At 42.7% G+C, this 27,080-nt stretch overlaps 1 protein-coding gene across 13 annotated transcripts in view; it reads left to right on the top strand.

Moving 5' to 3' along the window:
- Window positions 1–23,356, top strand: part of ZBTB20 (zinc finger and BTB domain containing 20) — a 774,313-nt gene extending 750,957 nt beyond the window's left edge. For all 13 annotated transcript variants that reach the window (XM_080830747.1, XM_080830743.1, XM_080830744.1 and 10 more), the window contains 2 exons: window positions 9,164–10,768; window positions 21,817–23,356. In XM_080830747.1, the coding sequence (XP_080686873.1) occupies window positions 9,184–10,768; window positions 21,817–22,238 (2,007 nt within the window). In that variant the 5' untranslated portion in view covers window positions 9,164–9,183 and the 3' untranslated portion in view covers window positions 22,239–23,356. The remainder of the gene's footprint in view (window positions 1–9,163; window positions 10,769–21,816) is intronic.
- Window positions 23,357–27,080: the final 3,724 nt, after the last annotated feature.

Here is a 27,080-nt window from a genome sequence, read left to right as displayed (position 1 = left end):
TCAAAATATTGCAAGAACTGAGGACCAAAGGAAGTTCTGTGGCTTGGGGAAAAGCTCTGTGATTATTTTAGTAAAACAGCTTCTTAAAATGACACGATGGGGTTCTGTTTTCTCACTCGTTGGAGTTCAGTTAAAAGTTTTCCCAAAGTTGAAAAATTAATTTCTTACGTAACTATACTCTAACACCAGTTGATATTTTCCAAAGGAATGCCCTTCCTGGAATTTACACTGGATCTTTGAACTCACTAAAGATAAAACTTTATTTTTCCTTTAAAATGAGTATATGATGATCTAGAGATCAAAAGAACAGATTAGTAAGAAGATGCTGGTTTTTATATAAACAATTTTTAAAGGTATAATTTCTTTTCAAGCAGAAAAAAAGGACCTAACTTATTAACTGCGCATTTGAATATAAAGATCCTTCTTTAAGGCCTATCCAAAGCCAAGTTCAAACTTTCACTGCGAATTTAAGTAGATCCCTTTGTTCAGTTTTGTATCCCACCCACGGATGCAGCATCTCTGTGTTTTTGTTCCCCAGATTTAGTGAACAAAAGAAAAGGTTACAATAGGGCAGCAGCTAAATTTGTAAGGGAAGAGCTTTATAAAAAAAAAAAAAATCAAACTCCTAAAAGGTGTCTCGAAAGGTTTATGATATAAGAGGATTTAAAGGCATCAACCTCAGATTTCACTGACTTTCCTCCTTAGTCCCAGCAGGTCCTCCCTCCTCAAGAAGAAGCCATTTCGTTTCAGCTTCGGAATGAGGGCATAGGTGTCTTTCAGAATGTTGTCTAGAATTATAGCTGTCCAATGCCTTTGTTCCCAGAGCTAAAACTTAGCTTTCACAAGCTGTACTACAAGAGAATAAAGAAGGTGTTTGAACATTCAGTGTTCTATGCCACTGGAATCTGATGCTTAAAGTATAGAAATTCATAAAGTGTGTAGCTTGATAATACCCGAAGCCGAAGTTTTAACTTACATTTAGAATGGGTTCCATAACGTTGATGTTCAATTACTTCCTGATTGTTTGATTATATCCTCACCTGATAACTAAAAGGATTTCAGTTAGCTTAAAAGGATACTCAGTACATTAGCAAATATGGAGGAAAATATACTTTTACATAACTATAAAAAGGAAATCAGCGGTGAAGTAAAATAAGGAATTGACACTCGAATGAGGCTGGGGGCCAATTTTACTTAGAAAAGCATACCATGAGGTCCCATATCATTGTGAAATGTGAAAATGCGACCTAAATTTTGATTCTGAGCTACAGGTATGATTTTCACAGGGTCCACAAAGATAAAAGTAGAATCAACTTCTCCTGGGCACCGAAGTCTGAGAGAAGCTGATTGATTAATGTATGTTTCAAATATCAAAGGTCCTTATGGATGAATTTCTTCCACTGTTTGAGATTTCAGATCACCTATGGCCTTATGGATCCATTTACACGAGGGTATTCTCAGTAAATGTTTCACTCATAAGTTGGTGAAAATTCAGATGACCCAAACAGCTTCATGTATCAATCCATTATATTTGTAATGTTAGATGGATAATCAGACATTTCTCAGTCCCTTCTTGGAGGTAACAGCAGCATGAATGTGGAGTCAAGCAAACCAAAGGCCTGGGCTGTCTGAGAGACAAGTAAAAGGGCTTCCCTGGGATTTTTCCTCTGGCCCTGAAAGTCCCACTAGTCTTATCAGTCTCTTCCTATCCTGCAGACAAAATGTAAAGCTCCTACTTTTTGGTAGAGGGAAGAGAGAGGAAGGAATGGAGACTTGGTCCAGATTTGGGGATAGGCCTGAAGATCACAGGGCCAATGTGTTCCTACTTCACAGTTTTGCCCCCATGTTTCCCGTACTTGAAGCTGGGGAAAACTTAATGGTGTAGCAGAAGGAAAGAAGGAGGGATGGAGGACGGGAAGGAAGGGAGAGGGAGGGAGAGGAGAGAGGGTAGGGAGGAAAGAAGAGAGGGAAAGAGAAAAACAAAGACAGTAGAGCTGACCACCAGTTTGAAATACTACAGACTTATAGGTGAAATCTAACTTGTTGGCTGGATTACCTTAAAAAAAAAGAAAAAAAGAAGACAAGTGCAGGTTAAGTTTATATTTATGCATACCACAATATCTCATTTTTCACAGTGAAAAGCCATTAAAGGATGTTTCCTAGTTCATCCGTGGATTTGTGTTAACTGTTGAAAGGGATCCACCTGCATAAAGACTGTGTTTGGCCCCAGCAACTGTCAAACTATCTAGCTCTGCGACATTCCTCCAGATCTCAGCTAGCATTAGTACTTTCTCGTCTCTGTTCTCTGTTTTCTCTCTTCCCCTTCAATCCTCTTTTTATGTTTAAGTCATTCTCTTCAGAGAGGTAACTGCCGTCACTTTGGCCGAAGACTGTTGAGTTGATCACATAACTTAAATAAATGGGACGCCCGAGCCTGCCCGATGGCTTCATCAGATGAAGGCAGCATCAGTTTCAAAGGCTGTGATTACTCAGAGTAGTTGAGAGCAGCCTAAGGAGAGATACTGGATTCTTGATTCACAGATCGTAATTTGGGGAGGAATACAGACCTCTTTGAGATTCTAAGGAAAGTCACTGACCTTATCCCTGTGAAAGTAGGAACATGCCCATTCATGAAAAAATGGGGATACCCCTAAAGCCCACACATACACTTCCTAAGGACCTTCGGATATTTAAACTGTACTCCAAAATGAATGAAAATTCCTTAGATGTATGAATGAAAGTTCAAGGAGTAGGAAAAACATATCCAACTATAGTACTGAGATCATAAATAGAATGGTTTTGTAAACACTTGAAGCAAGTTAGGAAGTTGACTATTTCTGTCCACCTAAAATAATAAGCAGTGACTACAAAAGTATATACAGACCGTTCCCAACATTCCTAGGTGGTATCTTCCAGAAAATATGTTTGAAAGTCAAATTTCTTGAAAGTTGAACAATTATGTTTTATGAGAACAATTTTGTTACCAATGGTTAGGAAGAAAAGAAGGGAAAAAAAGAAAACAGCCTTTAATGGTTCCTGTATCTTGGGCTTAGACGATAGAGGTCAAGTCTCACCACAGGGAGACAGCCCAAACATCCCCTTTACACCCAGGAGTGGGTGCATAAGGCAGTATAGCTCTCCTTCCTGCAGGCTGATGACCCTCCCATGGTCCATCTCCGGTGACAATGGCAGCTGTGCTATGCTAGGTGTAAGAGAAGTCTTGTCCTGCCTGCCACCTTCCACTTGTTTAAGTGATTTTCCCAGTGCCCACAGCCACTCTCCAAATGATGCCTCGGGCCAGTTTGTGGATCCAGAGGCAGACACGCAGGATCAGCCTAGAGGGTCCCTGGCTATGCTCAGGATAGAAATCAAATGCAAGTCAGCAGGAGGTGAAAGCAGAGTTAACTGAAGGTATAGAGAGAGTGCAGGCATAGAGAGTGCAGGTAGGTCTGGGAGACTCAGGAAAGGAGGGAGTCTCGTCATTGCTTGAGGTCTGGGGGTTTTTTACTGACAACTGTGGTCTGATGCACATGTCCTCTCAGGCATCCAGGAATGGGTCAGAACAAAGGCAGAGTCCAGGTGTCCACCATAAGTCACTTACTCTCTGGAGCCAGGGGTTTTTGGTGTCAAGTTGTCTAGCGTCAGTGGTCTGGAATACGCACATGATGGCCTCGCCTGGTCACTCCTTAGATGCTGTCTGTTGTGCTGGGAGACTCCAAAGAAATCATTAACTCCTTGCCCCTTATAAAGGGGACATACATGAAGGCACGTGTAGCGGAGGGGTGCAGGTGCTAGCAAGAATAGAAGCAGGAAAGGGAACAAAAAGCAGGTTTTTATGGAGTCCTTCACTTTCCTTGTCTCACAGAGATTGTGATGATGCTGGCGAGATAGAAAGCCTATGTAGACCCATGTGCTTCAGATGGTGAAAGTGGTGAGTGAGTGAGGTCTAGCCTCCTGCCACAGAGAGGCTCAGTGGTTGCCCCCCACCCCAGCATAGAGGTGACATGGACATGACTGAGGTCTTCACCTTGGCAGTGGCAACAGGTGTAGATTTGGGGAGGAAGGGACCTGAGGTACTACATGCATCCCACTTCCTCAGGAGAGGAATGGGTCTTTCCCTAGCATGACCGACTTGGTAAGTTCCTTAGGACCACCACTCATCACCTAATATATGAAAGGGCAACCTCAACACGGTAAAGGTACCAATGTGCAATGTGGAAAAGAGTGTGATGTGAGACACTGGGCTGTGGAGGCCTGGCCACCCCAGCCCTGGTTCATGAGCTGACCCACTTACCTCATGTGAGCCTGGTGGCCCAGATTGAAAGCTCAAGGACTTTCCGGCCCTGCCATTTGACTTAGACATGTGGACTTGACCGAAATTCATGTGGGTTTTAATTTGAGAGCTTGTGTTCCCTCCCGAATCCCAGAGACTTGAAATTCCCATCTGCCTCCGTAGCACCTCACCCTTGCACTGGTCTCATTTTATATATCCGGGCTGAGAAAGGACTGGATTTCACACCTAATTAAAGGAGATCGTATTGCCTGCTGTTTCCTTTCTTGTTCATTTTCCCTTGTGCACAAGCAGTTTTTCATTCTCATGCTAAGTCCTGTCCCCGGACACCCGCAGTTTAAGAGACAGGCAGGAGCTGGGTTCCTACAAGGCAGAGCAGGCCCTCCATCACCTCTTTCACCACGAGCTGATTTTCCCTTCAGTCCTCACCCTGCTGCAGCCCCGTCCTTATTGTGCTCGCTCACAGAACACAGTCATTCAGCATACAGGACCACTCACGGTGGTAGGATTCCTTGCGTGTTTCTAGTGAATGCCATCTCAGGCTGACTCTCTATTTTTACTCTAGTGGAAAGAAGGTTGGTTATTATTTTTAAGCACACAGAGAATCATTTTTATCACTCTTTGCATTTTATCCCATCGGTTCTATGTTCATACCACTGTGGGGGTATTTTGGGGGTGACGTGGTATCCCCAAATATAATATTTGTAAAGTTGTATGGTTTTGTAGAGTTGAGAGTGTGGTTGGTGTTTTCTTTCTTTCTCTTTTTCTTTCTTTCTTTCTTTCTTTCTTTTCTTTTTTTTCTTTTTTTTCTTTCTTTCTTATTCTTTTTTTTTTTTTTGAATAGCCCAAATGCCTATTCAGTGCCAATCTAGGAAAGAATGGAGTTAGCATTTTCACACCATTCCTTCCTATACAGTCCCTGAATAACCATCTAATCAAGATTTGTTTTCAATGGGGAACAAATCTTCTACAGTAGAGTATTTCAGATTTATTCCGTTGGAATCTATACATTAATGCCCACTGGATGAAAGGACCAGCTTCACAAAAGCCTGGACATTGCCTTGCTGCGGCAGAAACTTTTTCCCACTGTATTAGTGTGAAATGTAAAAGAAAGCCTGGGAAAGAATTGCTTCAGCATTGTGTGCGGGAGGAACGAGGCGCGCCTGAATGGAGAGGCAGGGTCCCCCATCGCATCTGTACCCGTATCAGCAAAGCCCATTCAGCCTTTCATGGCTGCTTACTGCGGTGTGGGACCAGCGTACACAGGGAGATGTTTAAAAATTGTGTCTATAAAAATCCAGCTAGGCTTGCCGGGTTGGGTTGTACATGTGTGCAAGTTTGAGTTTTTTCTCTGTGGTTTTTAGTGAAGTTGGGGACATTACTGCAGGAATCATAATTCAGACCATTTCATAGTTTTTTTCTGATTATCTCTATAGGGTTACCTGATTGGTTAGATAGACTCGGCCAGTTCAGTCAAACAAGCACTTTGAATTTTTCTCATGAGATTGCGAGTGTGTGCATGGGTGTATGAGTGTGTATAGTATGGGGACACCTTCTGCTGTTGATCATTTCCCTCTCTAAAGCAACCTCCATCATCCCTCTCAGTGTTTTTAACTTCTCTTCTATGTCCTGAAGATTAGGATGGCCTTAGATCTTCAGGCAATCTGAGTTTCATTCCTCAGCAATCCAATGTTATGGAGTGAAGAAAAAAAAAAGCATCCAGGGGTGTGGGTTCTAATCCCAACCCTGCCTCTTACTAGCTGTGTAAAACTTAGGGTAAGTCACTTAAACACTTTGATAGCCTCAACCTTTTCTTACATCAAATAATAATAATAAGACGTGTCCTAAGAACATATAGGATGGTTTTAAGGAAAGACCAAGTTGTTTTATGTGAAAGAGTTTTGTACGCTGTGAAATGCTACATGGGTATTAATTATTAGGATATTTGTTGTGGTTCCTTCCCATAATTATCAGAAACAAGACAACTCTTCATCATACGTGACAAATCTGTGATATTGCTGTGACTGGTGCTAAGAGCAAATGTGTGTTTAAAGAGTTTTTTCACCTGTGTGGGAAAAAAGTCATTTAATAAATTCATCCTCCTCAGAGATGGTTATTTTATCAGACTCATCCAGTTTTAGTGCTTACTGTTTTACTTAAATAAAAAAGACTTTAGTAATAGTAAAACTATATCTAGAAAACTCTACGTTTTAATGTCAGGACAAGTTGTTTTATCTCTTGCATTGTTCCAATTACAAACTTAAAAATAAAAATAAAAGATGTCTTTTAGATTTACTGAGACTATGTCCCAAGGCCTAGAAACATGAACACCATGCTAATTCAAGGGTAGGTCTAGAAGCAGCTGAAGAACATACTGAACAGACTTTTTCACACAGCCTTACAGTGGATTTATGGACACCCAGGGGCCAGACTTCATTTAGGGCAATGCATGCAATACAGTGAAGCAGGTAAGAGTGGAAACTCTAGAGCCAGACCTGCCTGGGTTCAAATGCCAGCTCTGCTACCCATTGCCTATGTGGCCTTGAGCGAGTTTCTTCATTTGTATTGGCCTGTTTCCTCATTTGAAAAATAGGGATAATAATACTACCTACCTGGGGCACCTGGGTGGCTCAGTTGTTAAGCATCTGTCCTGGGCTCAGGTCATGATCCCAGAGTCCTGGAATCTAGTCCCACATCGGCTCTCTGCTTAGTGGGGAGCCTGCTCCTCCCTCTCCCTCTGCTGCTCCCCCTGCTTGTGCTCTCTCTCTTTCTCTGTCAAATAATAAATAAATAAAATATTTTTTAAAATAATAAGAATACTACCCACGTGGTAAGGGTTGCTGTGATGATTAAATGAAATAATCTCATAATACCCGGTAAGCGTTAAAAAAAAAAAAAAAGGTACGTTTGCTCTTGTTGTTATCGTGCTCTCTGTGCATGGGGGTACTCGGCAAGAACTTAGAATTTGGTCTGCTGACTGATTCCTGAACATCTCCCTGGGTTATTGGGGCCTTCCTCTGGCGCTGTACTTCGTATTAGCACAATCAGAGAGGATTCACCATGATTCTTTAATCTGGCAAAGACAGTTTGTTTTTACAACAGTGAAAAAAATAGAAATTGGAGCCCAGTGCATTATTTTCGGCACTTCACAGACCTAATGGAAGTCAGAACAAGAAGGAACTCTCATGTAAAAATCAGTGCAAATCCTATAACTGAAAGTGAACATAGAGCCTCTAGGCACATATTAAGTTAACTGGATGTATGTGAGGCCAACAACATATAAAGATGGGAATGAAGGAAATGAATGAGTATATAAGAGGATGTGCTCACGCCGACTGAGCTCAGACAGCATGAGGAGATCGAGTGCAGCAAGGCAGAGGTCGTGGAGCTCAGACTTTCCTGAACTGGACCTCTCTCCTAGGGCAGAAAAGAAAGAACCCGAGGAGGTGGTCGTTCCTCCCATCTGCCCAGGTCATTACCTCTGGGGGGCTACCCCTCACAAGACACGGGGATCCCAGCCATAGGCCAACAATCAGTATTTGGGCTGCCTGGTTGTGAAAGTCCACTTACTTGGCCTCTCTCAAGCTGACTGTTCAGTTGCAAAGGCAAGAAAGGGGACTATGAAGAACCGTTCGGAGGGAGGGATTCTTTAGAGTCATTTGAGAGGTGAGGCAGAAAAATAGGAAAGCCCTAAGCCTTCATGTTACAGCCACCCATTTTAATTCTCAATCTGTGATCCAAATGTAACTGTTATCCCTTGTCTTCAGAGCCCGGGGTATAAGGGTGACGATGGGTCAGGCTACAGACAGCTTCCGCATAGCTGACTGTTGCCTTCCTACTGGGAGCCCTTTGATACTTCCTGTAGCAAGTGCATAGAATTTGTATCCTAGGGTGATCACACAGCCCATTCCCCGTTTACTCCTGCTGTCCTCACCTAATTATTAACAGTGCTCCCTTTCACTCTCAGAAGTGCCCAGTTTGAACACTAAATATGATCACCTGGTATATCACAGTCTCCCAGGTCAGTGCTGCCATGTCTGACCTTTGAACATTCCTTCCTCATTAAGCTTCAGGAAATGCAGAACACGACCCATGTCACATATCAGCAATTTAGAAAGTCCTCAAACAGATTGTGGGAGGTGACAAGAAGAGTGTGTAGATACAGAAAGCAGTGGGTGAGGGCTCCTTTATCTAGCAGGCTGTGTCCTAGAGTCTGTCCCTCAAGTGGAAAACATGGTGGCAGCTGTTTGGTGGATATCTTGGTCTTCACTGGATTTTCCAGGGGTTTTTCCATAACATGGTGTGGATTGAGAAATATACATATAAAGTAATAAATAGGAAGGGAGTTTGTTTTTTTTTTAACTATGAATATTGTTGCTATGAATAAAATCAAGAGTTTTGAAAAACTGGGGAAAATGTAAGCTTTCCCAAAGGACCTCGGCTTAGACCTGTCTAAAGTAGAAAGAGAGCGTTCCATGAGAACCAATCTTCCATTTGTTTCTCAGGTCTTACATGCTAAAGTTGTAGGAAGAGCAGGCAAATGACCCATCTGTTTATTAGGCTGTCCTACTTCAACTGGCAACCCTGGCTGAAGCTCTAGGGCATTAATAGGGATTCAATACCCAAAATAGCTGGGGTATTGTTGGAGCCAAATCCAAGGCCTCATTACCGTAGGCCATCATCCACACGCAGCCCAATCCCTGTGCAAAGCATGTCCATCTTGCCACAGAGCCCGCCTGTGCCTGCAAGGTCGGGGGTGGGGGTGCTTTCAGGAGCCATGAACGTGACCCACCTGAGACCTGGGTGTTAGGAATGCAGCCAGCTAGCTCTGACCCACACACCCTGTCTTGTGTCTGTCTCGCCACCGCGCAGGTGACATCAGTTGCAAGGGGATGACCGAGCGCATTCACAGCATCAACCTTCACAACTTCAGCAATTCCGTGCTCGAGACCCTCAACGAGCAGCGCAACCGTGGCCACTTCTGTGACGTGACGGTGCGCATCCACGGGAGCATGCTGCGCGCACACCGCTGTGTGCTGGCAGCTGGCAGCCCCTTCTTCCAGGACAAGCTGCTGCTGGGCTACAGCGACATCGAGATCCCGTCCGTGGTGTCGGTGCAGTCGGTGCAAAAGCTCATTGACTTCATGTACAGCGGCGTGCTGCGCGTCTCGCAGTCGGAAGCCCTGCAGATCCTCACAGCCGCCAGCATCCTGCAGATCAAAACAGTCATCGATGAGTGCACGCGCATTGTGTCGCAGAACGTGGGCGATGTGTTCCCGGGGATCCAGGACTCGGGCCAGGACACGCCACGGGGCACTCCCGAGTCGGGCACATCGGGCCAGAGCAGCGACACTGAGTCGGGCTACCTGCAGAGCCACCCGCAGCACAGCGTGGACAGGATCTACTCGGCGCTGTACGCATGCTCCATGCAGAACGGCAGCGGGGAGCGCTCCTTCTACAGCGGTGCGGTGGTCAGCCACCATGAGACTGCGCTCGGCCTGCCCCGTGACCACCACATGGAGGACCCCAGCTGGATCACGCGCATCCACGAGCGCTCGCAGCAAATGGAGCGCTACCTGTCCACCACCCCCGAGACCACGCACTGCCGCAAGCAGCCCCGGCCAGTGCGCATCCAGACCCTGGTGGGCAACATCCACATTAAGCAGGAGATGGAGGACGATTACGACTACTATGGGCAGCAAAGGGTGCAGATCCTGGAGCGCAACGAGTCCGAGGAGTGCACGGAAGACACCGACCAGGCGGAGGGCACTGAGAGTGAGCCCAAGGGCGAAAGCTTCGACTCGGGCGTCAGTTCCTCCATCGGCACCGAGCCTGACTCGGTGGAGCAGCAGTTCGGGCCCGGGGTGGCGCGGGATGGCCAGGCGGAACCTGCCCAAGCCGAGCAGGCCACGGAAGCTCCTGCAGAAGGCGGCCCACAGCCGCACCAGCTAGAGACAGGTGCCTCCTCCCCGGAAAGAAGCAACGAGGTGGAGATGGACAACACGGTCATCACTGTCAGCAACAGCTCCGACAAGAGCGTCCTGCAGCAGCCTTCCGTCAACACGTCTATCGGGCAGCCATTGCCAAGTACCCAGCTCTACTTACGCCAGACAGAAACCCTCACCAGCAACTTGAGGATGCCTCTGACCTTGACCAGCAACACACAGGTCATTGGCACAGCCGGCAACACCTACCTGCCGGCCCTCTTCACTACCCAGCCCGCGGGCAGTGGCCCCAAGCCTTTCCTCTTCAGCCTGCCACAGCCCCTGGCAGGCCAGCAGACCCAGTTTGTGACAGTGTCCCAGCCTGGCCTGTCGACCTTTACTGCACAGCTGCCAGCGCCACAGCCCTTGGCCCCATCCGCAGGCCACAGCACAGCCAGTGGGCAGGGCGAAAAAAAGCCTTATGAGTGCACTCTCTGCAACAAGACTTTCACCGCCAAACAGAACTACGTCAAGCACATGTTCGTACACACAGGTGAGTGCGCAGGCCCCTCTGGAGGCCTAGAAACAGGCCGTGGGTGTGAGGGGGCTGTAGGAAAGGAGGGGCAGGACAGCAAGTGCAAGGGAAGGTTTGGAGTCATCCTTCAGATTTGAAGAAGACCCCACTGTCAGCCATCTTCTAGAAGTCCCAGCAGCACCCCCATTGTAGGCATGAAGCATCTGCCACCAAAACACAAAAATCACAGAAACCCTGTGGAGAAGGGCCAAATGGGGAAAAGTCTGACAGAATTTGCAGGCACAATATCCCTTACGCACATTGGACTTTCTAATACATTCTTTAATTCTAGGTGTTTAGAACTAGAAATGTCCTTGGACTTTGTTCACTCCAGGCACTTCATTTTATAGACCGAAGTCATAGAGGCAGAAGGGGGTTGAGAATTTCCGTCTGTAGCAAGTTCTGTATGAACCATCAGCTTAAAGAGGCCACAACAAGGCCGGTGCAAGCTTAAGCTGCATTTGTGGTCCCCGATATGGAGAAGAAATAGACTCACTCTATTTACTATTGCTTATTCTCTATTTTCAATATCTAGAGAGCACAGTCTAGTCTGGGCACTACCTTTTAAAAAGACACTAGACTGGGACATATTCAGAGGAGTATAATTAGGATGATGAAGGAATGCAAAGCCATGGCATATCATGGTTGAAGGTCCAAGGGCTGTTCAAGCTGCAAAAAAGACGACTCAGGGCATCATATAACATCCAAGTATTTGAGCTTCAGGGGCAGCATAATGTAGTGAGGGTGGAGCCCTACAGGCTACATTGCTTAGGTCCGAAATCAGCCTTAGGCACTGTGGAACTTTGTCAGCTTGGGAAAATTACTTAATCTTTCTACACTTGTATCATTGTCTCTATAATGGGAATAACAGTAATATATCTTTCTCAGAGTGTCGTTTTCAGGATTAAGTGAATTAATAAATGAAACTCTTAAAATAATTCCTGGTGCATAATCAGCACTCTATAAACGGTAGCTAACATTAGCACTGTTAGCTTTATTTAAATGGTTGGGAGAGAGACGTTAAGCTTGTTCAGTTTGGCTTCAAAAGGTAGAACTGGATCTTTTGGAAGCTATAAAGGAGAGTCTTTCAACTGAATAAAAGAAAAGGTTTGTAAACAGTCTTAGCTGCTCCAAGATGGGATAGACAGCCTCCAAAGGGACCGAGTTTCTGTAGTTAGGGGTGTTCAAGGAGAGAATGGATGAGCTTTTCATAGTGATGTTGTAAAGGGGCCTCAATCATTAGGTGAGTAGTTGGGTGAGGTGGTGTTTCATCTCTGGATTCCATGATTCTAGAACTAAGATCTCCTGACCGCCCAGCTAGTGCCCTTTTCCAGCTCAGTAATAGGACAGGCCTAGAGGTGAGAACTTCACGCATGCTCTGCCATAGAAGTGACTACATATGTGGTATGATTTCACATAGATTCTCTCGCATCTGAAAATACCTACCCTGGTGATAGTCGCCGTATTTGAAATTCCTATCATGAGTCCCTCTTCGGTATACCTCTGGTTCCAGAACACCGCTGTTAAGTGACAAATAAGTTGCCAGAGAAATTTACTTAGTAGAATTAAAATACATGAAAATAAATTGGTTCCTCTGAGCCACCTTGTTTCTCAGATCAGCTAGCAGGAATCTAGGAGATAGGACATAAAGCAGATAAATTTAGGTTGGGAAATAGAAGGGATGGAAAATAACAGACCCTGAGACAAGGTGCCCAACATGGAGGTGGACAGCTACAGCAGAACGTTACTTAGAATGAACTTTGCCTTCTTCGCAGTCAACTCAAGTCAAAGCATTAGGTCCATCTGTGTATGTGCCTTTGTGTGAATCAGTTGATTCACAATCGGTTGGCAGTTTTCGCAACTCCACATCAACACAGTAACTCACTACTGAATTTAGGAAGAAAATCAGGTAGTAAGTCATTGTGTTGATTTAGGGTAAATGCGACTGCACTTATAACCTGAGATCAATTAAGGGCAATTTTCTATGTGGTATAGGTATCATCATTACTTGGTAAATTGATCAAATGGTTGTATTTCTAGTTATGTGGCACTTTATGGTTTACAGAGTGCTGTCACATAGTCTGTCTGAATAGTTGTCATATAAACCATCAAATTAAAGGTTAGGGAGGAAAAAGAGATAATCTGTGAAAGTGTCTTATTAGCTGAAGTTCACTTTGCTGGTCTTGGATCCGTAAACATTTCTATTCTCCTTCCCCCCCCACCTCCCACCCTTGTGCATCTCTTTCAGTAGACCTAGTAGAAATAAAATTCACATATTCTATTAGATCACATATTGAAATAAGCCTTAATTTTGCAACATAAAATTTTCAGTGCACTATCAAAAATTGTCTTTTGCTGTACAAACACAGTCATCCAATGGATTCACTAAAGGATTCTGTGGTTAAGCCAAATAACTAGATTTGCCCATGAGAAAACCAGCAATGGGTTTGTGCATTTAGACATCATGGATGCAAGAGCTACAAGTAAAGTCATTTTATAAATCTGAGTTGTGCTCAAAGTGTAGCCTTCAGATCTCTAGTAAAATATGAAGGTTTTGCATTGGTGTATATAACATGGCCACATCTGAGAACAATTAATAATACACAGATATCACTTGGGCCCCTCATTTAAAAGAAGTGAAATTATTCCCATTCACTCGGATTTATTTGGCGGTGGCAGTTTGGAAGGGCCATCTGTCTATCGAGACTTTTGTCTAGCTGAAGGAGTCCCTAACCTAACAAAGTTAAACAACAATTGGTCTAGATTTTTCAAAAGGCAAGACAGCCTGAACATGTGGAAGTGATTCAGGAAATGGATTCACTGCCGCCTCCATTTCAAAACAAAGTTCTCTCCAATTTCTTAGGAAAATATTAAAAAGCAAAAAAACAGGGCCTCCCAACTTCCCAAGAGCCCAGTGGAAGTTATAAAAATCCAGAGCAGAAAGTCTAAATGTCAGTCTAAAAAGATTCTAGAAAGTACTAGGGAAACTTGGAAGAGTAGGGATGGCTTCAGTACTCTTAGCTACAACCTAATCTAAAAGAATCTTGCTGAGAAAGAGTAGCTGGACCGAGCTAAAAGGAAAGAGATCTGGGTTCTCTGCATTATGGCTATTATGCATGCTAGCTGGATTTGCATTTCAGTTACTCCAACTTTAATATCATAGTACTTCGACCCATAACTGCAGAGAATCTGTTCTGAGACGTGCACTGCAAGTAAAATTCTGGGCTCGGTGTTAATGATCCACATATTCGTTGAAAGGAAGTGTTCGAAACAAATAAATCATCTGTTGTATTGACATTGGAGCTAAGCTCCATAGTAGAGAACCAGAAAGCCCTTAGCTGTAAAGCATATTCCATAATGATAACACTGAAACTTGGAGTGGGGACATAAGTGAAATACAGTTATACCAGAATTCGATTATTTGGGTTCAGTTTTGGTCCCTTTAATTGGCTGTGTGGCCTTAAGCAAGTCACTTAGTTTTAAAACCCTCAGTTTCTTTGTGTTTATAATGGAAATAATAATTGTCCTGCCTTTTGAGTAGCTGTAAAGGTATGGTGCACTTAAGAGCTTTTCATAAAATGTAAAGTACTAGTTAATGTCTAAAAAAACCCATCGTCATTAGTACCTGAGCCCCCTCCATCCAAGAGACATTGACTTTCTTTGCTCTATCTCGTATCTCTGAATAATAAGCTCTTGACAGATTTCCTTCCTCTATGGAATTCAAACACTGAAGCCACTTGATACTTCCTGGGTTTCCCCTGAACTTCCTTCATGACATCAGCATTTTTTTCACTTCTTAATGATTTTTTTAAGAGTGAAAGAAAATCCCTCACCTGACCACTCTGTCTACTCCCAAACAAGCCACAGTGGTACTCCATTTCTCCTAGGAGTGTCTCAGGTTCACTTTACTACAGCTTCATAAACGTTGTGAGGTACGAAACCAAGAGTAAAGGACATATTTGAAAATAAGAGAATCAGGGCACAGTGGGTGGCTCAGTCAGTTAAGCATCTGTCTTCGACTAAGGTCATGATCCCAGGGTCCTGGGATAGTCCCACATAGGGCTCCCTGCTTAGTGGGGAGTCTGCTTCTCCCTCTCCCTCTGCCCCTCCCCCTTCTCTTGCCTGCTCGCTTGCGCGCTGTCTCTCTCTCTCTCTCTCTAATAAATAAAGTCTTAAAAAATAATTAAAAGAAAAGAGAGTCAGAGAAAACTAGATAACACAAACCATCCTGTCATGGAACCAAGCAGGCTCCTCTATGTCCCCTCCCCTCAAGAGGAAAAACAAAAGTCAAAGGAATGGGAACAGAGGGGAAAGACAGAGGACAGAGAAAGACAAGCTTTGGTGTCAACGTCGATACAAAAGGCAGGCAATAGGGAAAATTCAAAGATAACCCTGAAGCAGTGGTTCTCATGGCATGATCCCCATACCAGCAATACAAATTGTCAGGCCCATCCAGACCTGAATCAGAAACACTGGGGGAGCCCAGCAATCTGTTGTTTCAATGAGCCCTGATTCGCAGTATGTTGGGAATCATTTTCCTAGAAGGCTATAGGCGATGACGAGGATGGCGTCAGGTAGCTTTGGTTACATAACATTGTTCTCGAAAATTCCACTCGTAAGAACCTATGTATTTGGAAAAAGAAAACCAGTTGAAATAACAGCTTGATTTTATTGTGGATAAATTATAATATGGAGGCAAATACCTCATGAAGGAGAGGTGAGTTAAGTCTCTCAAACTGCACAAGGACCACAGCAAACGTTCGCCTGCTGGCACTTTAAAGTACTGACACGTATTATCATTATGTGGTTGTCTCTACACCTTCCCATTATAATGTGAACTCTGTGAGCCAGAAATAAGTGATAGGTAGGTAGATAGATGACAGATCAGTTGATCTTATACTTCAATATACCTAACATAATACCTTACACATAATAAACATTCAATAAATATTTGATAAATGAATGAATCAAATAACCAGGATGGCATTGGAGGATTTATATGCCACTAGGTATAGGCTGGCCAAGTTTAACAAACAAAAATACAGGAGGTCCAGTTAAATTTGAATTTTGAATAAACAACAAGTGTATTTTTAGCCTAAGTATGTCCCATACAGTATTTGTGGGATGCTTAGACTAAAATATTATTCATTGTTTTTCTGAAAGATTTAACTGGGTGTCATGTGTTTTATCTCACAGTACTATCCAGGTAGAACTCTCTTTTAAGACCCAATCTTAGGATTTTCTGATTTAAAATCTGCATATGGGGGTTCCTAAGCGACTCAGTTGGTTAAGCATCCAACTCTCGATCTCAGCTCAGGTCTTGATCTCAGGGTCATGAGTTCAAGTTCCACACTGGGTGTGGAGCCTACCTAAAAAAAACAAAACAAAAAAATTAAAAATAAGTAAATAAATGAATAAATAAATAAAATCTATATATGAATACAAACTAGCATATGTAGTTGCTTAACAAATACTTTTTGAGTAAGTGAACGAATGTTCAGAAATGTGGGCATGCTTTCCAGGAGAATTTAATTCAAGGGACTTACACATAAATGCATTATTTTCTAGCAAGGCTTTAATTTCCCTTTCTTTCTTTCTTTTTTTTTAATTTGCTAGAGAATTTACTGTATTTGCATCTCTACTTGTCTTTTCTTCACTAGCAATGGTAGATGTTTGGGCTTTTTTCTGAATCGTACTATCAATAGCCCATTTATTGGTGACTGGTTTTGGTCCATTAGTGTTCTCTGCATAGATGATAATTTTGTCTATTACTTTGAGAAGCTCAGCTATTTCAGCCATGAATTTGATATAAAAAGATATAGGAAGAGCAGTAACATAACAATGTCAGAAATAGTATAAAAATACTAGGATCAAGATAATAATGTGATAGTCCTCACCCAGAATTTGGGCTATTACTTGTATCAAGCCAGTGGAGCACTGAACAAGTATATGATTTGGTAAGAAAACCTCAGTTTTTTCACTCTCAGAGTGACCTTAAATAAGTTCTGCAGTTAACCTGAGCCTTAATGTTTTTGCTACAAAATATATAGATCTTAATACTTTATGTGGTTGCTCTAAGAATCAAATAACATTATTTCTGTGGAAGCACTTAACCCATAAATACTGTAAAATCATCAAAAGCATTTAAGAACATGTATGCTATAGTTATAACACCGTACATCTAGAGATCAGGAAATCCTTAACAGGAGGAGGAGGTGATCATCTGGCTAGGCTGGTTATCCCCTCATCTGTTACTGACTTGTTGGATGACCTCTCTATTGGAGAGACCATCTTCTGGGGACATCAATGTCTCACAGAGGTATAAGAAAAGTTAAGTAACGTCGATGAAGTTTCCTGAGATCTTCAAAGTTCTGCCTCACACCAAAATGTGTTAGTTGTCCCTGAAGCCACAGATGTTTTGTAAAGGCAGCCTGTCCCCCAGTAGGCAGTCCCTCCCCCCAGTCAGCCTCACAGTCCAAGCTGGTCACCAGGATCGCACCCTCAGAACTGGAGGAAGGCTGGCAGGCAGTCCCCCAGCCTTATCTCAGGGGTGTAGGCCTCCCTTCAACTACACCTCTCTGGTAGAGAGCAGACTCTTCAGCCGGTGAAAGCTCTGAGTGACTGAGCGCCCTTCCATTCTTGCTGCTGAACCTTTCCCATTTTCTGTTCCCACCTTGATGTTCTCCATCAGGCACTCCCTCTGCTTTCTTCGCCAGAGGACACCTTCCCCTGTCCGTACTCTCCTCTTCCTTCCCTGCCATCTGCCCTCTTCCCAAACTCCCAGTCTTGGTTTTCTGGTCCCTTAGCAGACTCATCTGAAGAGGAGGGTGTTGTGCTTAGAGCAGATGATGGAGAGGCCAAGAGAATGGGAGAGACAGCTGGGAACATCGCTTCCGAAAAACATCCCAGTAACAGCATTCACTGTGCTTTCTGCAAGCCAGGAGAAGCCTGGTTAGAAAGAGAAAGAATCAGCAGAATAAACGGGTTCTTGCTCAGCCCCCACTACAGAAGCGACTATTTAGAATTGGGGTGTCTCGGCCCAGTCGCGTATCTTTTACTTGAACTTTGGGCAGATCCTCTGTATCTACGAACCTAACAGGATGTCTCTTCCTTTTTTTCTTCCTCACTTGTCAGTCTTGGTAGAGTGTCAGTGCTGGCCCACAAGAAGGAGTTTAAAAGAGGCTCTTTGGAGAACAGGCATCAAAAACTGGAGAAAAGTATATGTGTTTGCCACTCCCCCCACACCACTGGAATCGTAAAGGACACTGCCACCCCCTCGGTTTCTCCCCTTGCTGTGCGGTTTCTTGGGCTCCAGAGCTCAGTTGTCACCTGCTCAGAACCCCTCTGTCAAAGCTTCTTACTGACGTTTTATTCATGGTATCACTTCTTTGATTAGCATATGTAATTGAGAGCAGACAAAAACCCTTAACTCTGAATCCTATAGCTGCAATATAATCACTTGCTTTATTGATAATCTGAAAGTTTTGTGTTCTTTTTTAAAATCCTGGGTTGGCTTCCCCATGTAATGCAAGTTATTTCTCAACTGGTTTCATTTATCATCAGTTCCTTTCTACTGAAAAGAACGGTTGATTTTTTTTCCCTTCAAATGATCACATACTCTGTGCTAAGTGCTTTATCTCTTTAATTTTCAAAATGCCTTCACAAGTCAGGTACTTCTGTATTATTCTCAAGTTACAGATAAGGAAACTGAGGCTTATAGAGGTTAAGTAACATACCCAAGCCACTCAGCCAAGGAAATGGAATTCATATCTGACTCCCATATCTGTATAGCCTGAAACGGAGCAGTTTAAAGTGAAGGGGCTTATATGAGCTTCTCCCTTATGTTATAATTCTCGTGTCTGCTTTGGACTTTGTGTCTCTTCCTAACGCATCCAAGGACTTGCCATTCCAGAGGCTCAGACCTGAAAAGCCATCTACTCCCACTCATCTTAACTCTTCATTTCTCCACATTGAAAGCAACAGTTAGCAAACCTCCTCTGTCTCATGTATAATGTTGAAAGCCCTTTTAGGGTCCCTATAAGCAATATGCAGGAAAAGAACAAGGAAGAAAAACACTAACATTTCTACTGAGGGATACCGTTTCAAATCTGCACACATATATAAATGAAAGCTGTGGCTGCCTGCTCAATCTGAAAATAAGCCCCATTTAGTAAGACAGTTCTTGAAATACCTATGTTCTACCAACACAGCACCTTAATGATTATAGAGAGCGTTTTCCTTTAAGGAGCTCCCAAGTGCTTTGCAAACATTTTTCCTCATTAACTATCATACCATTTTCTGTGGCAGAGAAGGGAACAGGGTATTTTGTCCTATTTAAAATGTGGGACTGCTAATGCAGTGAGTGATGGAAGCAGTCTGCCCTCAGGTCATGTGCTGACAAGGCCTAGACTAGAGTCCTCAGGGGTTGTGGGTCAGGATGCGCAGAAGGCCACTAAGTCTGCAAAGGGCTACGGCAAGGGCTTGGTCCAGCTCCTCACTTTCAGAAGGGGAAAGGAACCCAGGGAGACTTAGAAAAGCCCAGGGTCACACAGATAATTAGCAGCTGAACCAATACTACGTGCGTGCAAACAACATACAGATGTATGCTACGAAGGGAAAGATAACAACTGTGAAGAATCAATTTATAGTCAGATTAGAAGGTTGTGAAAGCAAAAAGCCTTCAGAGTGACCTTGCCTAGAGGAAAAACACACTGTAAGAAGGTGAAAGTTTCAAGCAGCGAGAGCATTTTAACATAAAGTTTCAACTTTCTAGCAGCCAAAATAGCATCTGGAACTTAAGAAGGCAAGTTGCCCATTAAAGGTGACAGGTGGATACGTTTTAAAAGATAGTTGACCAGCCCGTCATAGCCTCTATAAAGTGTACTCAAGGCACATGGATGGCAAAGACCAGCCCGAGTTCAAGCGTGCTTACAGCTGTTCCAACTAAAAATAACATGCATGACTGTCTCTCTTGGGGAATCTCTCATTTCCAAAGAATGTATCTACATAAACACCATGCCTAGCCTAAATGCATCACTTGGGAATGAGGCTTCCCCAGATTCGCCTGTTTGCCCAAAGGTGAACTCCTCTTCTAACCTGTGATCCTACTGACTATACTGTCCCATCAGTGAGAACGAAAGGGAAGAAATCAAAGAGTCTAGAGGAGAGGGAGCTAGCCAAACACGTTTGTGAATAACTAAGGGAAAGAGAGTTCAAAGAGCAATGACCTTGGTTAAGAAATTTGTGGAGGGACTCCTGAACAAAACAGCCATTTCTTACCATCCCGCCCTTCAAAAGATATCCTTTAAGTTTACAAACACAATGAAAAAGGTTTCTGATGAGATAAAGTTTCATAAAACAGATTCTGAACATAAAGTGCTAACACTGGGCCTGACCCAGATGGAGCACCGAATGCAAGCTGATTGTTTTCATTGCCATTAGTATTGTGACACCTCAAACCTCTTCTGCTTCATAATGGGAAAAACGGAAACCCAGTCAAGGCCCATATTTTAATTGGAAGTTAACTCTGTTTTAAGAAATAGATTTCCTACCCTGATACACAATCCAGATGTTGAACAATGACCCTAGAGAGTTTCAAAGGCTTTGAGCTTTACACTGGGTTATGGAAGAGTATAGAAAAGGACTTTCTTCTCCGAGGTGGGTGCCTCCACTAGGCAATCAGTAATGAGGTGGGACAGACGGAAACACTCTCATGCATTTCATCTCACCTGTCAAGGGCAAAGCTGAGAACTAACAACACCAACAAAAACAAGGCTCTGTTTATCCGAAGGGCTGTCACAAGCCCATAGACATTACTTATAGAGGAATACTTCATATGGTCAGTTGGTAACAGTATTTTTATTTACCTTAGTCTCTTTCACAAGCTTGAATGCTTGGTTTCTAAGCCAACAGCAAACCAAAGCAGTAAACTGAGGAGAAAGAAGAGTTTCAGCCAAGAGACTGAGAACAAAGAAAGAGAAAACTATTTTTTAAATTGACCCAAGAGTTCAAAAATGCGTATGGAACCATTTAATTGGGGGTGGGGGGGGAGAAGATAGTTTTATAATAAGAATACCATGCAAGTATTCCCACACCACCCTTGGTGGTCTGCAAAGTGATTTCATATGGATTTATGTCAACACCAGCACAGTGAGGTAAGGAGGACCGTATACCTCAGAGGCATCTGGAGATTTGTCAGAGTTCCGTGCTGAGGATTAGTGCCCAGATTTGAACAGGACCATTTGACTCTGAGATCATTGTGTTGTCCACCACCCAGTCAACCTCCACACCAGACAAGGCCAGTCCACAGCTCAGGGCACTCAAGACAGAATAGCCAATTATCTCTAACATTACATTTCAGGAAGATTTCTGTCAAAAATAAATAAAATTGAAAGCGTAGCTCTTCAGAACAACTTGCTCCTAAGTTGGCCAGTATTTTCCAGACCTATCACGGCAAAGTGCCTTTACTAGATAGAATCCTGGAAATAGAAACCATCCCCAAAGAGCCAGGCTATGTAACCACCATCCTTAGTTTCAAAAGATTCTAAAGAACCCGAATGCTTCGAATATCTTTCCTCTCTCTGATTTCTTACATGGGTCTGATAAAATTAATGGGAAACACACAGTTAAATCCACACACGAGTGATGACACGGAAAAGGACCCCCTAAATGTAGCCCTCCCTTTTCTCCACAGAATGACCTTTGAAAACCTGTGGTGGGGAATGTCTTGTAGCTTTCCAAGAGAGCCATTTTCTGGCATGGGGAGGTGGAAGATTAGCCTGTCCCGGCATCACCCAAAAGCAAGGTTTCTCAGAACACGAGAGGCCAGGAATGACTGAATCTTTCCAGTAGAGGGTGAACCAACCAGATTTTTTTTTTTTTTTAATTTTCCTGTTTGTGTGCGTGTGTGTGTGTGTGTGTGTGTGTTTTTTTTTTTTTTTTTTCCCGTCTTGTTTCCCTGTCTCTCATTCTCCCTCCCTGGCTGTGTCCTGCTCTGTTCCGCTTGCTGTCTCTTCCCCCACCGACAGGTGAGAAGCCCCACCAATGCAGCATCTGTTGGCGCTCCTTCTCCTTAAAAGATTACCTTATCAAGCACATGGTGACACACACGGGAGTGAGGGCGTACCAGTGTAGCATCTGCAACAAGCGCTTCACCCAGAAGAGCTCTCTCAACGTGCACATGCGCCTCCACCGCGGGGAGAAGTCCTACGAGTGCTACATCTGCAAAAAGAAGTTCTCCCACAAGACCCTTCTGGAGCGGCACGTGGCCCTGCACAGTGCCAGCAACGGGACCCCTCCCGCGGGGACACCTCCCGGCGCCCGCGCTGGCCCCCCGGGGGTGGTGGCCTGCACGGAGGGGACCACTTACGTCTGCTCCGTCTGTCCCGCCAAGTTTGACCAAATCGAGCAGTTCAACGACCACATGAGGATGCACGTGTCTGACGGATAAGTAGTACCTTTCTCTCTTTCTTACGAACAAAACGACAGAAAAGAAACAAACAAAAAAAAGCTATGGCACTAGAATTTAAGAAATGTTTTGGTTTCGTTTTTACTTTCTGTTTTTGTTTTTGTTTCGTTTCATTTTGTACTACATGAAGAACTGTTTTTGCCTGCTGGTACATTACATTTCCGGAGGCTCGGGTGAATGAGAGTTTTCCCAGCCTCCCTCGGATGGTGGCCTTAAGGCCTGGTAGTGCTTCAAGAGGTCCACTGGTTGGATCTCTAGCTACTGGCCTCTAAATACAACCCTTCTTTACAAAAAAAAAACAAAAAACAGAAAACAAAAAACAAAAAAAAAACAAAAAAAATCTTTAAAAAAAAGTAAAAAAATTTTTTTTTCACTTGTGAAGAGCACTACAAAAATATATAACAAAATCTAAAAGGCCTACTGTCTTTAAGTACACCGCTTGCAGTGTTTCAGTGGACATTTTCGCAATTCTGGCCGCTTGGACTTCACAGTAACCAGTTAAAACTGTGGAATATCCCTTCTGGTTGAAAACCCAGAGGAAAGGCCCTGCTGTTTTCCACCTACCACATTGTCTGATTTCATAAAAGGGCTGGGGGGGGGGGGTGGTTTGGGAAGGGCAGTGGGTCCGGTGGTGTGGGGAAGGCAAGTGGTGGGCTTCTCCCCCAGATTCTGCCCGTGTCCACGCACCCCGGCCCACCTCCTCCATGTCCCCCCTTTCGGCAGAAGCCAGGAAGACTTGGACAAGCATCAAGCAACAGTGGCTATCGTATTTATTCAGTGTCTTCGCTGAGCCACAGCCTCAGCACAATCAAGAGGGACTTTCATGAAAGGCAGGAATGCAGATAAAACAAAGATATCAGAGGTTTGCACCTACGTTTCTAGGTACAAGAGAAGGATTATTTCCCACAATCTTTGCAAAAAACAAAAACAAAAAAAAAGTGTCAGGATATATTCTTGTGGAAGAGAAAAAGAAAGAGAAATGGAGGGTGGGGGGGATAATAAAAAGTTCTTGAGGCTTTTTTAATTCAAATTTTATAGAGGGGCAAAAGTGACGTTTACCAGATAGAATGCTGATTTTTTTAATATATTTACAACAGTATTTGTGTAAAAAAAAAAACAAAAAAAAGTGAGATTGTTAAAAGTAATTTTCTTTTTCGTTTTGGTTTTGCATACACTGCCACCAATCCCTTCTCTTTTATTTTATTTCACACACATATATATATTTTTTGGTAAGTCAAGACTGTTAAGGTTAGCGATACTGCTTCCAGATAGAAGGAATCAAAGGCAATTAAAGTTATATTTGAAAGAGAGGAAGGATATTTTCTTCATATTTTTTTTAATTTTTTCTTAATTTTTATTATTTTAAGTATTGCCTGGGTTGATGAGGGCCCCTGTGGCCAGCCCATCCCTGCTGTAATTTGAACTGCTGCTTTGTATTTGATATGTAGTTCTTTGACTTTTAGCAAGCTTAAGTTGCTCCACTGACTTTTTTTTTCCAACTGATCCATCTAGAATTCTGTTCTTTTTCATGGGAGGACTTTATCTTTCAGAAACAGATTTCTTGCTTCTCTAAAATTTCATTGAGGTCTTATGATTCTAGACTTTCTCTTGACTTTACTTCTTTTCTTGAATGAAACACTAGTAGTCTAGAGGTCGTGACAAATGGGTTTTCCTTTCATGGGCAGCCAGGAGGAGGAGCTCATGCCTCCTTACAGCTGCAGAGAGCAGAAGCCTGGTATAGATCAGGATACCTTGATGCCAAAATTACTTTTTTCCTTTCAAATACCACCTTCTGACTAAAGCCACCATGGTTGAGAGGGCTAAGTAAGATCATCCTCCTTTAGAGGATATATTAACCCTTGCTTTCTGGAAAGGTTTTAAGGAAGTTAACAAAAATTTCTCGGATACCAACATCCATCATTCAGAAGGCCACCAGTTCATTGCATCATCCTAGATGCCACTCTCTCTTCCTAGTTGGGATTTCTCTCCTCGGTCCTAATCAAAGTATTGTAACAGGGATTTTTCCATTCTAGACAGTGTCCAGAAGGGATTGCAACTCAAATATGAGAATTCCTAAACCTAACAAAAACTCCAAAGGTGGTTTTATTGCTGGGCGTGGTTTAATACTCTTAAGGGGGAAAAGGAAACCTTTAAACAAAGCAGAAACACCAAACTGTAATTTTAAAAAAGAAGCAAAGACAGAATTTTAATTTCAAAATTACTGTGCATTTTAATTTTTCTGTCAGCAACTTATTTGCAAAAACTGTGCAACAAATGAGGAGAAATCTTCCAAGGGAAGCAACTCGATAGTGACTAAATTGGTTTTACTCATATGTTTTAGATATTGGTTAACTTGGATCTTTTCCACAAGTTCTTGGTGATGTTTGGTAGGGTTAGTGCAACTAGAGTACATGTGGGTTTTATCTGGTCCTCTGATCCTTAATTCAGTAAATATTTTGCCAGCAGTTTAATGTAGACTTGGATGGTTAACTGATTATTGGGTAACACTCATTTTGATTTCTAAGAGGAGTCCTATCAAGAACTATGTGTCCAAAATTGACCTGTTTTAAAAGTTAGTGGGGACCAGCTTCAAAATTAAGAAAAGTCCATTTTTCTCTTGCTAATTCTGCTTTTTAAAATAGTGTTGTTAGGACTTTACTATTTCCACTTACTACCAACAGAGGGAGCATTAGTTAATTAACCGTGTCCTGGGATTGTTTTGGTATCTTGAAAGACAAGTCATTCAACCCATGGTATAAAAAAGAAAAAGTTGACATTAAGGTAAAAAGTTGTTTAATATAGAGGAAAAATGGCATAAAATCCCTCAGCATATATTACAAATGAAGAAGGCCAAAAGCCACTTTAAAATATTTTCGAATTTTTGACGGTAGCTTTTTTAAGATTGTGTCCTTAATCCCAGCCTTCACAAAGTAAGGCAGAACTTACAGTACCTCTAGAAAAGCTGATCTTGGGTGCCATTTTGGGCCAAATTTTGGTATCTGCTTCTCAAATCAGAGGGAGACCCATTTGCCTTAATGTTGATTTGCCACGTGAAAAGTGAAACAATTGGGTTAAAATCAAATCCACATTTTGTTATAGAACATGTAGAGGAAAAAAATTCCAGTTGGGTTTGAAACACTAATATTCATCCTTTCCCTTCAAATGAAGTATCTCTTTTTTAAAAATGTTGGAGAACTCCCAGAGAATTCTTGGTGAGGTGATGCAATCATTATAACCACATGGATTCTCCAGGTTTGCATAGCAGTAGACTTTTTCTTACCGTATGTCTATTCCTCTCAAACATTCGTAGTCTAAAATAGTTGATAGACTTGTTCTCTGGAGAGAGGGAGCAGTTAGACTACAGTGAAAGGTCTAATCCGGGGAGCAGTGAACTTGCTGTGGAGTCATTACTGTATTTCTGACCTCCTGAAGGGGTGACTTTCCCAACTGATATAAACCAGACTAGACCTATTTCAGAAGGATAAAGATGCTTTTAGATTGCCAATCCTTACTTTTAAATTCAATAATTACCGACATTTTAGGAAATGGGGAAACATATTTTGCTTCAAGAATAGAGGATGAACATGAATCCTTTTATTTTTTAGTTTCAAATCCAACAATCTTCTTACATTTAGAACTTCATGCTAGGATGCTATGAGTGCTAAAAAAAATTTTTTTTCAGTAGTCAGGGGAAAAAATAGATAAAATGGAAGCAAATGTTCCAGATTTAAGACCTCTTAAGATGAATACAGGGAACAAGAACTGGTTTGGAAAAGAACATTTTTTTTTTTTTTAAGCAATTTATGATTTAAAAGTAGGTTAGCTGAACAAGGGAAAGGAAAAAAAGTCAAAGGGGAACATTTATGTCAAGACATTTAGATACAGTTTATGAAAAATAAAATTTCCCAGCTCTGAAAACATTGGTAGCATCTTAGCGTGGTAGGCAACTTTCCCCCTATTACTACAATAAATGCCAATATTTGTACCAAAAAAAAACCCCAAGTGGCAAAAAATGGCCCCCAAAAAGGAAAGAATTGGAATGGATGGATCTGATACAAATCCACACGTGGGAAAAGGTTAAGAAACAAGTCAGGAAAAAATAGTTTGAAATGGAAGTCTCGATATCAAAATGGCTTTTACTATATATTTTAATTGAGTTGTAAACTTTAGCTCCTAATAATAGTTTATAGACTTTTTCCTGCCCAAACTCCTAATTCTCTGAAACTGTTTGTGCCATGAGTAGGTGTGACAGATAACTTCCCTCTTGTGTTCCAGCTCTAGTGCATTCCTTCTTCATAGGCATCTTGGAGGTCACAGTAGCTCCCAGGCTTGGAAGAAAAGACTTGGATTTGCTTTGTCGAAAAGTCATGGGTTTTATTTTGTATCATCCCAATATTCTTTAAGGACCAAGAAAACCCTTTGGAACCCATGAACAGTTAGAATTTGTGCACTCTGATAGGAGAAAAAAAAATTTTCCTTTGGCTATGTGTGTTTCAAATAAGTCCTAATGCCTTGACCTACATGTACCTCCATCATACAAGCATACCAACAGTGTGTGCCCAGCCCTTACATACCCCAAATCTGTTTTCCCTCAGCAGTTCCCTCAAATGAGGCGTGCTCCTTATAAAATCCCTCAGGTCCCCAACAGAACATAATAAAGGTTCATGTTGCTTCCTAGATGTGCTTCCTCCATAATGCTCCCAACACCTGTTGCCTTTAGGAAAGGGAGCAGTGAGCTAGATCTGGCCAGGATTCATACTCAACCTGCCCATTCAGGAGCCTTCCTCTGTTGTTATGGAAGATGTTACCTAATTAGCTGAGGCT

Source organism: Martes martes (assembly GCF_963455335.1).
Source record: "Martes martes genome assembly, chromosome: 1".
NCBI classification, from domain to species: Eukaryota; Metazoa; Chordata; class Mammalia; order Carnivora; family Mustelidae; genus Martes; species Martes martes.
This window is presented reverse-complemented; position numbering and strand designations above follow the sequence as displayed.